Below are 16,666 nucleotides of genomic sequence, written 5' to 3'. Positions count from 1 at the left end.
GATGTGGAAGAGAGGCAAGGGAGAAACATGTTCCTTCACAAAACAAGAACACAAACTATAACAAAGCTTAAAGAAATATCTGAATAAACTTTATTGAAAAATACTTAAGCTAGGTGCATCAATTTATAGATTTAATTTACAAGAGGGAAAAAGGGTACAAATACAAGGGTCGTCCCAGCTTAGATGGGACTCTTGGCTGAACGTCCTCCGGAGTCCCAACCTAGCTGGACTCTCCCACAATCCCAGCCTGAATTAGGACTATAGGTTGGGCATTTCCTTTGGATAAGATGTTGGGGCAGCTTCTCTGGACGGATCCAGGGTAGTCCATAACAATTTGAAATCTCATGAGATTCAAAATCATGTTTGTTTAGTGTGAGGAAAGGAATCTCATTTGCATAAGATTCAGTTTTTGGGTTGTCGTTGTGGCGAGGTGGAGCTCACCAGACTGCCACCTCCAGCGAGCTCCCTCCCGATTGCCATTCCTCCGGGTGGCTGCAACTGAAAAAAAAAAGATAGATAAACCGAAACAGGGAAGGCGCCCCATGTTGGGTCATAGAGGGGTTGGTGGAGCTTGCCGGAGGTGGTATTCTGGTGAGCTCCATCACCTGCTAGGTTGATACCAGTCAATCGGGTGGCTGCAAAACAAAAAAAATAAACAAACCGAAGCAGGGGATCTTCGGCAAAGCCCTTATTTGGGTTCCAGATGAGGGATGGTGGAGCTCACACTCCGACGGGTCCCCCCCTAGCTGTCATTCTGGAGTTCAAGCATTAAAAAAGAACCATTACCAGAATCCATGCTCGAGCTACAGCTCTAGTTGGCTTGCAGGGAGGGCAATGGTCCTCACCGGAATTGAGGTCGGGTGAGCTTCACCATATTACAACCACCTCCTGTGGCTGCAGCATTACAGCAACGCTAAAAGAAAGGCATACCTTCGTGCTCCACCACTTGACTCTCTCGTCACCGGGTGTCATTCATTGATTCCGATGGGATACAGGTGATTTGGTGTGCCACTGCATCTCTTCTTCATATAAATGAAGAAGGAGGAGAACGTTGGGGTTTGGGGTTGGAAACCCCAACGTTCCAATGGCAGCTTTTTTGAAGCTCGCCAATGTGATTTCAATCATGTGATTCGAAATCACTTCAGCCCCAAAACTCATGTTTGGTTGGGCATGAGTTTGGGCTCATATAAGAATCACTCTCATTTAAATGAGAGTGAATCTCATGTGATCGAACCAAACATGCCCTTAGTGCTTACTCCGGCTTTTGTGAAAGCTTTAGCAGTTTACAAACTGGTTGTGGCATTAGCACTTTTATTTGCTAATCCCTTTGTGTAATCCTAGAAACATGAAAATGTGAAAATACATATAATGAAAAAGGTTATTCTATTTGCAAATGTTCAACCATGATTATACCATCCACATTTTCAAGATGGTGAATTAGAACTGGATTTTCCTTTCTTTCTTCTTTTCCTCCTATATCCACTAAGCATGAAATCTAGAAAGTGCTCTTAGCATTAGAATCACTATGAAGTGCATGCAGTAGAAAAAGAATCATAATAATCACATCTAGTGGACCAAATTCATGCTCCTCAATTACCTGACCATAGGAGAACTGAGCATAGGAGTAATTAATAAGAGAGTGAGCAGGCATGGCACAAATAACATTTCAACAAATTGAATGCCTACTTTATATTAAGCATAACTAGAAAAAGAGGATGGCACTTTCAAAAATGACTAATCGAGTTGCCAACAAACAGAAGAAAACTGAACAAATCAACAAGTCACATTCAAAATTTTGAGAAAGGATGATTACCATATTCTCCTCTTTTCCAAGGCAAACTCCGTCCTGCATGAGTCCTGCATTTACTTCACAGTCCATAGGAATGCTCACTGAACAGCTTATTAACAGGAGCTGCCAAAAGAATGTAAGAAAAGTTCGATTTTATAACAAGAAATTAAAGAGAAGAACCAAGCATAAAACTTAAAGGAATTATTTTCAAACATCCTTAAAATGGTCATAAAAGCAAGAATCTTCACATTCTATTTCAAATACTAGTACAGCTAGTAAGTCAACAAATAAAAAGCTGTAGAACCTCAAAAAGAAGATAATACTATTTTTCTCTCCATGGAAAGAAAGAGAAAGCAATAACAAGGATCACATGATTTCTTATTTCCGGAAAAGCAGAAGCTCAGTTTGGCAGCAATAGTAGAAAGAAAATTCAAAGAACAGCAAGCCATATAGTTCACATATAAAACCAAAAAGCAAATAAAATGGCCTAATTTGGCTAATATGATAAAGCATAAGAAATGATATGACGCATCTTGTCTCACAATCAAACATTAAGAAGTTCAGCAAGTCAAGATAAAAGCAAGCGTTATAGGGTTTTATGTGATAAAGATAACAACAGTGAACAAACATTGTAACTTTTTAATGTTCAACCTTTTTCAGTTGCATTGCCCTGCACCGAAGGCCATCCAGCAATTAAGATAATGGAAGAGAAATATGGCAGATTCAGGTCAACGAAGGCATTCCATGGAGAATGAAAAGGTGACTGACCAGGTCACCTTAGTTTCTTCCTACAAGGAGCGATTTATTTGACTGCTTAGAAGCCATATAAAATCATGAGAAGCTTACAAAATCTCAATAGTGCATTTCACATGTTTGACAAACAAATCACACTTGTTTCATTGTGGCCTCACTCACTTGATTGCAAGACAAATCTTTGATATGGACACTCTGGATTTTAGTCTTAACAAGCTGATGTTTGTAACCGATGCACATGCTCCAACCTTATTAACAACCAAACATGCACTTTGCCTAAGGGTAGAACATTCTTCATGGTGGCATCTTTGGCTTCAATTGCAAGCAAGGGTCATTCTTTGACGTAGTAGTTTCTACATGTTTATTGAGATCTGTTCTCCTCCTGACAATAATTTACAATCAGTAGCATTTCAAGAGGGAAGAACTACATTCTCTGCTTTTCATCCTACCATGACTGAATGCACCCCTTTTCCCAATAACATGTATATTGTGAGTGATGACCAATACAAAACTAGTGAAGACAGAAAGAAATATAATCAAGGAGTGCATATTTTCACCATGGCTACATTCTCATTGGTGGCATGTGTCAGATGCAATGAAGAATGAGAATTTTCCAAATTATATTTTATCTTTCACTAAACAGGGTGACAATGATTTCTCTCTTATCTACAACTGGTGGCATCTTAGGAAAGGTGTTGTTTGGCGCAGAAACCAAGTTTGTCAAGCAAGAATAAGCTGCTAGTGGGTGGCATGTTCCCCAATTATTGCATGTCCAAGATTGAGCAAGAATAAATTACTACTATTGCAAGCCTGCATGTAAAAGATTGATCAAGGATGACTTGGATGGTTACCAAGCATTGACATGGCAAAGAATGGCAGAGCAATGAAACGAAACTTTTATCTTTAGATGTAAAAACAAATAAGAAAAACAGTGATCAACAAATCTAGGAAATGCCCCATTTCTTAGATACACATCAAACAAATACTTTAACAAATTATTTTCTAAAAATCTCCACCAGGGCAGCAGATGTACCATTAAGAGCATCCAAAAACATGAATTACTTTTAAACAAAATGGAGCATGGTATGAATGCAGGTGACCATTGCACTGAATTTGTACATGTATTTTCAATTAAACTTTGATCTTCGCATGCGTGACAGATGCAAATTCAAGACATCATATTACTTACCATCGATCCAATTCCAACCATTTAGTGAACGTGATGACACCCTTCCAACTTCACGTGTTGCATTTCACTGTACTTTTTTGCCCAAAAGGATTTCTTTTGGTTTCATGCAACGACAATGATGATCGTAACATGGCTTTTTTTTACTTCGACAACTCAATTCTAGACACGATACCAACACTACCAAAAATAAATCATTCTCGAGCATTTTAGGAAAGAAAATATAAAAAGAAAGAAACCTAAGGGAACAACTAACGATACAAGAAACTGTGTCGCTTGGATTTTAGGGTTTTGAATGGGGTTAGGGATAATTTCCCTGATTTTACACAATCCATCTTCCAATGAAGACCGAATTCACATAGGGGGGGAAATATCAAAGCATAAAAGAGAAACTGGAGCAAATTTATAGGAAGATTTCGACTACCAATTAATTTTGGGGCCTTTGTCTTCGTGAATCCTCGCTCTTTCGCCCACTCATTCCTAAGCAAACACACGGAGAGAGAGAGAGATGCTGGTCGAAAATAAAAGCACTAAAAAGAGGGAGTTTAATATTTTATAGAAAAATTTACGAAAACACCTTAACTTTTGACCTCTTTATAAATACAGCTCAGTTTTCAGAGTTTACAAATGCACGTATGGTTTAGCAAAATAATTCCCACACACCTGCCGCACTTGACCCAGATAAGTTTAATATGGTCAGACCACGGTTAGGCTATACAAATTTACTAAATTACCCTTGTACGTTGTGCCTACAATTAAAGCAAAAGTTTTTTAAACCCTCGTGCGAGGGAAGGTGTTGTGTGGTCATTCCCGGAACACACATTCCCTTGTTCGGTGTGTACGGAAAATACCTTGGGACCCACCATAATTCATATGCCAATGTTGCCTACGGTGATTTTAGAATAAAATAACATATAAAAAAGGTAGATATGCTTTGGACAAAAATGTCCTCTCTGTAAGATAAATATGCGTTGAACGAAAATATCCTCTCGCTCCTCGTAAATAGATTTGCATATTCTGCCTTTGTTTTTAGCTTGTGTTACAATACATGGTCGCCTTCTCGTTCCTGCCTTGTGTTAGATAGAAAAAACTTTCGGGTTTGTTCCTACCTCATGGAGATAACTATAAATCGAACGACTGGTTCGATCATTGGTGGGCGTCATAGGGGGATTTGTTGGCCATCTCTTTTTACAGTCTTCTCTTCTTCTTCATTTTCATTAGGCAGTATGGAATTTAAGCAATGACGCACAAACATTTCAATAAGTGTCATTAAAGCGTGGTGAGTACCTTTCCATGTCATCATGCTATTGTTGAAGAACATATGTCGTCGTGAGTGTCATTAAGGCATTGTTTTGTTATTGCAGGTAGATGTTATCGTTTTGGCGGTTGGAAACTTGAAGATATTTGTAAGGTGGTAGGATCTATTGACAAGAATGCTTGGTTACAGATGCGAGCAAGGGCCTTTACCCCATCCGTTATCATTCATTTACTTAGTATATGCAATGCAACGCAAATCGCGATTATAGTAACATGTATATCGATTTGTGAGATATTGTTTTGTTTGTTAATATCTATTTGTAATATATTATGATGAATTGTTGTATATCGATTTATAAGATATTATGTGTTTTCTAGTGTCGATTTGTGAGATATTATTTTGTTTGTTAATATCGATTTGTAATATATTATGTTGAATTGTCGTATAACGATTTATAAGATATTATGTGTTTTCTAGTGTCGATTTGTGATATATTATTTTGTTTGTTAATATCGATTTGTAATATATTATGTTGAATTGTCATATATCGATTTATGAGATATTATATGTTTTCTAGTGACGATTTGTGAGATATTGTTTTGTTTGTTAATATCGATTTGTAATATATTATGCTGAATTGTCGTATATCGATCTGTAAGATATTATGTGTTTTCTAGGGTCGATTTGTGAGATATTGTTTTGGTTGTTAATATCGATTTGTAATATATTATGTTGAATTACCGTATATCGATTTGTAAGATATTATATGTTTTCTAGTATCGATTTATGAGATATTGTTTTGGTTGTTAATATTAATTTGTAATATATTATGCTGAATTATCATATATTGATTTGTAGGATATTATGTTGAATTGCCGTATAGCAATTTGTAATATATTATGTTGAATTATCGTATATCGATTTGTAAGATATTATGTGTTTTCTTGTGTCGATTTATGAGATATGGTTTTGTTTGTTATTATCGATTTGTAAGCTATTATGTTGTTGCTTTGATACTATGATTCATTCAATCGTTTCTTTAACTTGCTTAACTAATCGGTAGTCGTTGTTATATTCATCCTAAATAAATCGTAGTAAATGTATGCGTTGGCTAATGCAAATTGATATTTTGCTCATGACAGTGTTTAGCATATCAACTTGTTGCAATAAAGATGATGTATCTCAATCATTGGAAAGTCATGGAGCAACGAACATCCGTACTATCGACGCACCTGAACAAGTGAATATGTGCATTAATGATGCACATGATAAGAAGGGTGCAAACATTGAATTCACTAATGACTTGATTATTCCAGCAAACGAAATGCAATTCGATAATGAGGTAGACAATCATGACAATGCACTTGACAAAGGTGCAGGCACCTCAAGTCTACATGATAGTACACTTGACTATGTTCCCGTAGAGGGAATGCAGTTTAATAATAAGGAAGCCGCATATAAATTTTACAATGATTATGCCTTAAAACTTGGCTTTAGTGTTAGAATGTATTCTTGGGAAAAAAATGCACAGGGTGTCGTGGTGAGAAAGGCATATGTTTATTTTGTTTGTTAATATCGATTTGTAAGTTATTATACTAAAATTTCGCATCGATTTGTAATATAATTTGCCATATGTACATCGATTTGTAAGATTTAAAGTTTTTTGTAAAATCGATTTGTAAACTATTATGTTGAATTTTCGTATCGATTTGTAATATATTATGCGATATGTATAACGATTTATAAGGTATTATGTGTTTTCTAGTATCGATTTCGTTCACAAAGAAAGAGTTTTTGGATGAATCCATCTTCATGAATCGTGAGCCAAAAAAATAGAATTATTAATATTTTTTTGGATCACCATTCATGAAAATGACTTCATCCAAAAAGCTATGAAACACAGGAATGACGTGTGAATTCTATTTAATAATGTATCATTCACATGTATAAATCATTGTAATATGTATCATTCACATGTATAAATCATTGTCTCATCTAGCCTACAGAGCTACAATTTTGATACCGTAGGTAAATCATCGTTGCTCAGTGCCTATACAATTAGTGAAAATCGTTGTCTCATCTAGCCTTCACATATACAAATCGCTATACATAAACTCTATTTGAATCGTTGCTTAAAAACCACATTTCATGGTTGGAAAAATATATGTCTAATCTTCAATATACTTCATGACAAATATGCTATAGTCGGTATCGTCATTCACTCAGTATATGCAATATATCGCAAATCGCGGTTGTAGTAACATTCTACCAATTTGTGAGATATTGTTTTGTTTGTTAATATCAATTTGTAAGCTATTATGCTGAATTTCCGTATCGATTTGTAATATATTTTGCCATATATACATCGATTTGTAAGATTTTATGTGTTTTGTAGAGTCGATTTGTAAGCTATTATGCTGAATTTTCGTATCGATTTGTAATATATTATGCGATATGTATATCGATTTGTAAGATATTATGTATTTTCTAGTATCAATTTCGTTTACAAAAACAAACAAAGATATATCGTTGTCGTGGTAGCTGCTTAAATCAATTTGTACATTACTAAGTCTAAACATTGTGTCGATTCAGGTACACATGCATAAAATCCTGCAAAATATAAAACCCCAATATAGATATATATAAAACCCTACCCGACCCAACCCTACCTGTTGTCCAGGTGTAAAACCCTAGTCTATTTAACCTCTCTTCCTCTTTTCTGCGGCAGCACAGCTTCTTCTTCTTCTTTTTTCTCCTCCGCCCTCGTCTTCTTCGACATTTCTATCAAACACATATTTATCTTTTAGAGACTTTCATTTCTACAGAAGAGATCACCAAAACATTCATATCGTTCATCGTCGAGTTCATTTTCTGCTGAAAAGCAATTCTATGTGTAGTTACAGATACATCCTCTCCAAGAAAATGAGTTCATTAGTAATGGCAGCCCACTGTACCATTTTTCTCAGATTGAGGTTGATTCTTAGAGACTCTAGCATTGGTGCACTCTTGAGAATATGCTTCACAAACTTTAGCTCAGGCATTGTCCCCTTGAAGGAGCCAATGCGCTACATCATAAATCGCTTCTACGTATTTGTCTTCGATATACTTCATGATAAATATGTAAAAGCAATTTATGATGTAGCCCATCGGCTCTTCAAGGGGACAGTGCCTGAGTTGAAGTTTGTGAAGCATATTCTCAAGGTGCACCATTGCTAGAGTCTCTATCTGTCTCAGTCCGAGAAAAACGGTGCAGTGGGCTTCCATTACTAATGAGCTCATTTTCTTGGAGATGATGTATCCGCAGCTGCACATAGAAACACTTTGCAGCAGGAAATGAACTTGATGATGAACGATATGGATGTTTTGTTGATCTCTTCTGTAAAGATGGGAGTCTCCAAAAGATAGATATGTGTTTGACAAAAATGTCCTTCCATAAATAGCTTTCCACATTCTCGCACCTGGACTGCAATAGAAGTACATCACTATTTTGGATGTGGGTTTTATATTGGTGATGATATCTGTTTTCTTTCTTTATGATGATCATGTATTATATCTAAGCCAAACCATTGGTCATGATATATTATAACTAAATACATATAATTTTTGTATATGAATGTGATTGTAAATCATGTGGATTTGTAGTTATGAAGTTACGGTGAGAACAATATGTTTTCGTGAACGAAATCATTTTGTATTTAAGAAGTTAACTTGATTTGTATCGTTGAAGTAAAACTCAAAATCCTTAAACCTAAAACCTAAACCCTAAACCCCAATCTCACGTAAAAGCGATTAGAAAATATCGTTGATATAAACATAGCCCGTAAAAGTAAATCGTGATAGCACGTAGCCTTTATACGTAATTATGTAAATCGCGATGGTACGTGTCATTCACTTAGACAAAGCTCATTGTCTAAAAGACAGACGTCGTTATGTAAATCACGATGGTATAACGATTTACACAATGACGTCTATGTTGGCCACATCTGGATAAAAATTGCACTGTGCATGAGTACAAATCGCGGTAAAAGTGCATGGTTAATGTTTGTGCAAATCATTTCAACCGTTTATCAATGTTTACGCAAACAGTTTCATCTGTTTATCAATGTTTGTGTAAATTATTTCAGACGTTTATCAATCATTGTGTAAACCGCGATAGGAACACAACTCGTAAAAGCGAATCAGTGGCATTTTCACTGTACACAATGCCAAACGCTTGTTTGATTTTTATTTACGAATGCCTATCATTATAACAATTTGTTCAGTGGCATTTGTGTGCTACACTTATACATAAATCGATATTAACAAAAAAACATATCTCATAAATTGACACTGGAAAACACATAATATTACAAATCGATATACGACAATTCAGCATAATATATTACAAATAGGTATAGGACAATTCAGCATAATATCTTACAAATCGATATACAACAATTCTGCATAATATATTACAAATCGATATTAACAACCAAAACAATATCTCACAAATCGACACTAGAAAATACATAATATCTTACAAATCGATATACGACAATTCAACATAATATATTACAGATCGATATTAAAAAACAAAACAATATCTCACAAATCAACATTAGAAAATACATAATATCTTACAAATCGATATACGACAATTCAACATAATATATTACAAATCAATATTAACAACCAAAACAATATCTCAAAACATGTGTGCCATATTATATCGATTTTTAAGATGTATCGATTTACAAGATATTTGTATTATGATTTTGAAACGTGTGCCTGTAAAATTTACATTGTTACGATTTGCGCGCTTGAGGTGGTGATTTGCATATTCAAAACACGTATGCCAGGTGCATAATTTTGGTTTACAGTTGAGGTTTAGGGTTTTAGAGTTTACGACTTAGGGTTAGGGTTTTAGGGTTTGGGATTTAGGGTTAGGGTTTAGGTTTAGGTTTATGTTAGGGTTTAGGGTTAAAGGGTTTAGGTTTAGGGTTTAAGGATTAGAGTTTAGTAATATATTAAGAGTTTAGGGTTTAGCGTTCGGTTTAGTAAGATATTAAGGGTTTAGGGTTTAGGATTAGGGGTTAGGGGTTAGGGTTTAGGGTTCAGGTTTAGGTTTAGGGTTTAAGATTTAGGGTTTAGGGTTTATAGGTTTAGGGTTTAGTAATATATTATGGGTTTAGGGTTCGGGTTTAGTAAGATATTAAGGGTTTAGGGTTTAGTAAGATATTAAGGGTTTAGGGTATAGGGTTGGGTATAGTAATATATTATGCAATATGTGTACCAATTTGTAAAATATTAAGTGCTTTCTACTGTCGATTTGTTAGATATTTGTAGTATGTAATTGAAACCTGTGCGTGAAGAATTTACATTGTAGCGACATGAGGTGGTCATTTGCGTGATCAAATCGCTGTTCATTTAGCAATTTCTATAGAAATCGCTTCAACGCATCGTACCTGTAATTAAATAGTTGTCACGTGAATCACTATCGTCAGCAAGTATAAATTGCTATTACATCAAACATATAAATCGTTCTGATTTAAACGTAAATAATAAATCATAATCTCAATGTTCATTATATTTTGGTACTTTATATAACCCTCATATATATCGGATTGGCGACAGGTGAGGTGAGAGAAAGAGAAACTTTGGGCGTGGGATAAGGGGTGGGAGGCACAACATCGACAAGAAGGGATGGTGGTGGTTGGAGGTTGAGGAGTTGGGAGACACAGGAGGCGCCCTTGCTTCTCAGAGTCGCCGCAAGCGACTTGTGCGATGGCGTTGCGGTTGTCCTCTCTATTTCAGACATCATTATCACCGAAAAGAGAGAGGGCAGTTGGGGAGTGATAAGAGAAAATGTATCTAAAAAAGTCAGTGTGATATAGATGTTACAGACAAAATAAAATATTATGGCTTTTCTCCCCTGACAGTTCAAAATTTTAAATTGATGTCTTGTTCTCAACGGATAACACATAAATTTAACATTATCATTATATGTTACAACCGCCTCCCTAAGTATATATTATTACAAATTATCACATTCGTTATACAATCACCAACATTACAAGTCATCGCAATATTTGACTTAATAAGTAAACATCGTAGTACGATTTAGCAAAATTAAGTACAAATCAAGGTAACTTCATAATTATACAATGCTACTGCATCAAACATATAAATCGTTGTTGCTTCAAACATACAAATCATTGTACAAATCACAACCTTCATCAGTACATATCATTGTAACATTTTGGCTTTATAACTAAACACCATAGTACGATTTATCAAACTTAAGTACAAATCATGATAACTTTATAAATCATAAATACACATAACTACTGCTTCAAACGTATAAATCGTTGTTGTATCGAAGCTACAAATCGCTGCTTCAAACGTACAAATCGCTGCTTCAAACGTACAAAGCGTTGTATAAATCGAACCCTTCATAAGTACATATCGTTGTGAATCATAAATTGCTACTGCATTAAATGTATAAATCATTGCTGCTTTAAATGTATAAATCATGAATCGTAAATCGCTACTACATCAAACGTATAAATCATTGCTGCATAGAACAAATCGTTACTGCATTAAATGTATCATTGTTAAATTCAAACTTACAAATCGTTGTAGAAATTTAGCCTTCATAAGTACATATTGTTATAATGTTTGGCCTTCATAAGAACAAATCGTGCTAACTATTTTTTGACACCCAAAATGTGGATATGTACAAATCGATTTGTTTCAGTATGAAAACAGGTGTTATTTAGCATGAAAAGTACAACCAATTGTAAGATTTAGCATTCAGATTTACAAATCAATTTATTTATATAAAACTCACTGAAAGAACACAAGTTTTGCTAATCCGATAGTGGAGGAGAAACACCTAGAAGGTAAATGCAGCCAATGGTGGGAATGATGCTTCGAAACCGCTTCGATACCAGCAGACAACAAAAAGGGGTGCTCCGACGGCAACAGACGACGACAAATGGGTGCTTCGGTGAAAGCAGATGACAACAAAGGGTGCTTCCGCGACAATAGACGATGTCAAAGGCTGCATCATCAAAAGGAGCTCATGTTACAACAGATGGTGCATCGTGAAAGGGTGATCTCGAACAATAAGGGATAACCCTTTCTGGGGGGAGGATATTTTTGTCCTTTACTCAAAATGTCATTTTATGGCGCTAATGGCAGAAAAGGATACTTAGGTCTTTGCAAATGCACGAACAATGTGATGCCGACACACACGGGGAAATGAGCCCCATGTGCTTACATACGTGGTGCTCATTCAGACCAGATAACACGCACCTGCGTGTTCCGGGGGGAACATATAACCTCCTTCGCTCGTGCAAAGCCCATGTTTCACCAAAGCTCGTATTTCTTCTAACAGTCATTGGTAGGGATGACAGTGGACCCGAGATAAAGGGGCCCCGCTTTGCTTTGCCCATTTGAACCACAGATGGAATGAAAGACATGAAAAGGGGATGGAGGTTAAAATCAAAACTTGTGCAGGGATGGACTTACGCATTCTCCCGCCTTGCCTTGCCTCGTTTGAATCGGAGATGGAGGACATGAAAAAGAGATGAAAGCAGAGATGGAAGTTAAAATCAAAACCTGTGTTAAGATGGAGGGCAGGATTTTGAGATGGGGCAGGGATGGAGACCTTGTCTGCCACCCCGGTCAACTGCCATCCCTAGTCATTTGTTTTAGGAGTGGCAAGTAGAGAATTTTTTGGTCACTTGCTCTAGTCGGCTTGTCTTTTCCTATAGTCTGAAATTGGGGTTTTGCATTTATAACACTGTTTAGATAAAAATGATACCACGAACAAAGACAAGCTTCGTAAGAAATCACAAAAAATATGTCACAAAGACATGGACACAAAGAGTGACTCGCTTAATTTTTAGAAATGGTAAACGACTGTACTATCCCTGAAAGCATCAAATTTTTTTATCCTGTTAAAAAATATGAGTATATTCTTTAAAAGTCTAAGCAACTTTTAGCAAGACTTCATGCTCTGTTTGCGTCATATGAAACTTCTCGAGATTTCTGGCAAGATTTGCCAAATATTTTTACCAGAGCCCCTAGTCTACCTTAAAAAAAATGCTAATTAAAAGTTTGAAAACTTTCAAAGGTTTACAAAAAAGTTCTACAAAATTAATAATTTTTTTGGAAATTTCATCAAAATTTATAAAAACTAAAAAATTCTTTGAAAATTTATGAAATTTTTGGAAAACTCATAAAAACATCTTAAAATATTTCAAAAATATGTACAAATTTTGAAAGCATTTATAAAACTTTTTAAAATTCATGAAAGTTTTCAAAACTTGTTTTGAAAAATGTTGAAAGCAATTTTGAATTTTTAAGATTTATAGTTTTTCTTAGTTTTTTTATGTTTGTAGTGTAAACTGAATTGTCTATGGGTTTTTGAAATTCTGCATGAATTTTAGGATTTTCTAAAAATTTCAAGCATTTATAAAATTTTCACTTTATTTCAGATTTTTCAGATTTTCTTTTTTATTTTCCAATAAATTGTCTATGATTTTTTAAAATTTCTATGATCTTTTTTGTAAAAAAACGTAATGATAATGGATTTTATAACTTTTTTTTAATTTTACATAATATTTATACATTCTAGTCATTTGAATGATTTTTTGCGAAATTTCTAAAAAGTTTTTACGAATTTTCAAATAATTTTTAAAAATTTCCATGAACTTTTTGAGGATTTTTTAAAATCTTCATGAATTTTCAAAAACTTCTATGGCTTTTCTAAAACCTTTTTCAATTTTTTAAATCTGTTACCTTTTTATAATCTTTCATGAACTTTTTGTGGATTTCGAGATTTTCCAAGATGTTTATGGAAGCTTTAAAATTTTATAAATTTTTCAAAAAAATTGTCATTTATTATGAAATTTTGCATGAATTTTTCAAGAATCTTTGAAAATTTCTATGAACCACTGAATATTTTTGAAATTTTTTTATGAGATTTCAAATATTTTATTGATTTCCTATAATTTTTTGTAAATATAAAAAAAAATAAAATATAATTATAATCTTTGAAGAACCCATTCTCATCACCAATTAAAATTGTATATAAACACATACATGTACAATAGGATAAATATACACACATGGCTCAACACATTGATTATACCTCATGCACCATAATTGGTTCCATGCTTGGGGATGCGGATGGAGGTTTAGTTACCTTTCTGCTGTATTTTTCTTTATACATAGATGATATAAGACAATGAAGCAATCCATTAAAAAACACTAAATAAATATAAAGACGCAATTCATTAAACTCTTAACAATTTTTATATTTTGCAAAACATATATACTCTAACATATTGTTATTTATGCTTCTGCTTGTTGTGTCCAATCTCACCACATACACTACACTTGTATACCACATCTTTGTTTTATGTTCTTCATCTCTTCACCTTAGGTCATCCTGGTTTACAAACCATTTTTGGTGGATAGACAAAAATAAGAGTTGATGCAGTGATATGTGAGATATTATCCGCCATCGGAAGGAATGTATATGCATTATATACAGATCGATACGATTCAACTATAAAAAACTTATCACAATAATCTTTTGGTACCTTGCCCTCATATAAAACGCATATGATCGCATGAAATCTCGCTAACATGCTACTCTTCACAAGAACATTTTTTATTATCAAGATCAACATTGTAACTGTGAGATCGGTTACGGGCTTCATACTAATATTGATGGTAACGTACTACTTGTACACATACTCGTGTCTTTTTCTTCAATTCCTCTATCTTTTCTTTTATCTTAGGCAACACAACCCCTATCATTTGCTCATCAATTTTCTTTCTTTTCTCAAAAGGTTTTATTAGTATGAGACAAAGCTTCTCAATAAGAGGAATTCGGGGCTTGCCATATATAGTGAGAATATATGCATTAAAACTTTATGCTATATTTGACGTTAAACACCCATATCTTCTTGTTGAAAATTGAATGTTAGCCCAATGTTTTGTATTCACGTCAATAACAATATAATGGTATGTGGCTTCATCTTGCTCTTTAACTTTTTGAAAAAAATAGTTGCATTGTCATCTCGTGGTTGCTCAAGGTACAATCTACCAAAGTATATTTAGTAGTGAATTAAATTTCTTAAAAAAGTTCTCTATCAAGTGCTTCATGTAATATCCAATATGACATGTAGGCCATGTGTGAGGGGATAATATACTTTAGACCTTCATGCCTATCCGAGATAATTGTAAATTATAATCTCTTTATAATTATCAAATACAAAGAACTCTCCCTTTACATGCTCCAAAAACTACATTCATGAATCCTTCAACTCCTTATCTACAACTATAATGAGCCGACAATAATATAGACTTATTATCCAAAAATCATCTCACCATAAGGATTAATACTATGAGCCGCTAATAATATACCCATATATTTTTCTTTTAGGAATGTATTATCTACCATAAGAACTGGAGGGATTTCTTTTAAAAACCTATCAATACATGAACGAAAGGATAAGAACAAGTACTTAAATCGATCTTTTCGATCAATATGAATGTACATTAGCGATCCTCAATTATCTTTCATCAAATGATCCAAATAAGCAAGAAACATCATGAATGACTCTTTGAATGAACCTTATAACATCACCCTCATCCATTCTCGTCCACGCCATGCTAGTTTATAAGTAGTCTCCACACCTTCCTTGCAACTGATGTTATTCATGATTTCTCTTAGAGTAATCTTCGGGTTATCATGCATGTGTTTATAAATAACACTTAAAATCTATTTTGAAAATATTTTTTTCACTACAAGGTTACCCAATGATCCACCATATATATATATATATATATATATATATGCTCGCTTTGATACTTCTTTACATAAGATAATGATGCTATGCACACCTTTGTGAAATAGATCTTCCAAGGGGCAATCACCATAGTATATAGGTTCTTTCTCATGCATACGACAATGATTGTTATTACAGTTCTTCACGAATTTTGCTTTATAATTATTTTCAATCATTTGATCATTCAAAAACTCGCAATAATGCTGAAAATCATTAAATCTTTTTCTAAAAGCATTTTTTAGATTATTTGAGCATGTTGTTAGCCACTAGAAATGCTCACAATCATTAATTTTTTCGTTACGCAACTCATCATACAATTAAGATGCCTCAGCTTCGATGATTTTCAATTGCTTTTTATTGTATGAGAATCTATTGAACGAAAACCTATTCAACCATGTCTCATTAGTGTAATAACAAAAAATAGTTATATTGTCCAACAAGTGCTCATATAGCTTATACAACACACCAAGGGCTCAAGTGCCATTTGCTTATTTCCTACCACTTTAGAGTACAACCCAACAAACATGGTATAATTATATTCATCAATATCATATGATTCTCCATTGTCTATGTCATCACTACTATCACTAATTGACTATTCTGTTACATAAACTAAATCAAAATTCATCATATTTATTGTTTTCTTTGCTTACATACATTTTTAACTTTAAAGATAAACTATAAAATATAACCACACCTATATCTAAAGCATAAATTATAAAGTTCAATAACTTGTACCTAACTTTTTCATTTGCTCTGGAAGGCTGGATACCATCCACATTACTACGACCAACATCAATTGTTCGTGAAAGTTCTTTATTGCCTGAATGTCA

General features: G+C 34.2%; 1 protein-coding gene across 3 annotated transcripts in view; it reads right to left on the bottom strand.

Annotated features, from left to right (window-relative positions):
• The window catches only part of LOC149814728 (RING/U-box protein), a 102,655-nt gene extending 98,404 nt beyond the window's left edge, over nt 1–4,251 (bottom strand). Inside the window, exons 1-4 of one of the 3 annotated variants that reach the window (XM_089989837.1) lie at nt 4,153–4,231; nt 2,705–2,924; nt 2,441–2,577; nt 1,814–1,912 (exon numbers count right to left, since the gene is read on the bottom strand). In XM_089989837.1, the coding sequence (XP_089845963.1) occupies nt 1,814–1,912; nt 2,441–2,455 (114 nt within the window). In that variant the 5' untranslated portion in view covers nt 2,456–2,577; nt 2,705–2,924; nt 4,153–4,231. Of the gene's footprint in view, nt 1–1,813; nt 1,914–2,440; nt 2,578–2,704; nt 2,925–4,152 lie in introns of those variants that run through there. The other 2 variants (XM_089989839.1, XM_089989838.1) reach the window with 2 other exon arrangements.
• Between the last annotated feature and the right edge of the window lie 12,415 nt (nt 4,252–16,666).

This window comes from Nuphar pumila, chromosome 15 (genome assembly GCF_984573655.1).
Source record: "Nuphar pumila chromosome 15, dmNupPumi1.hap1.1, whole genome shotgun sequence".
Lineage (NCBI taxonomy): Eukaryota > Viridiplantae > Streptophyta > Magnoliopsida > Nymphaeales > Nymphaeaceae > Nuphar > Nuphar pumila.
This window is presented reverse-complemented; position numbering and strand designations above follow the sequence as displayed.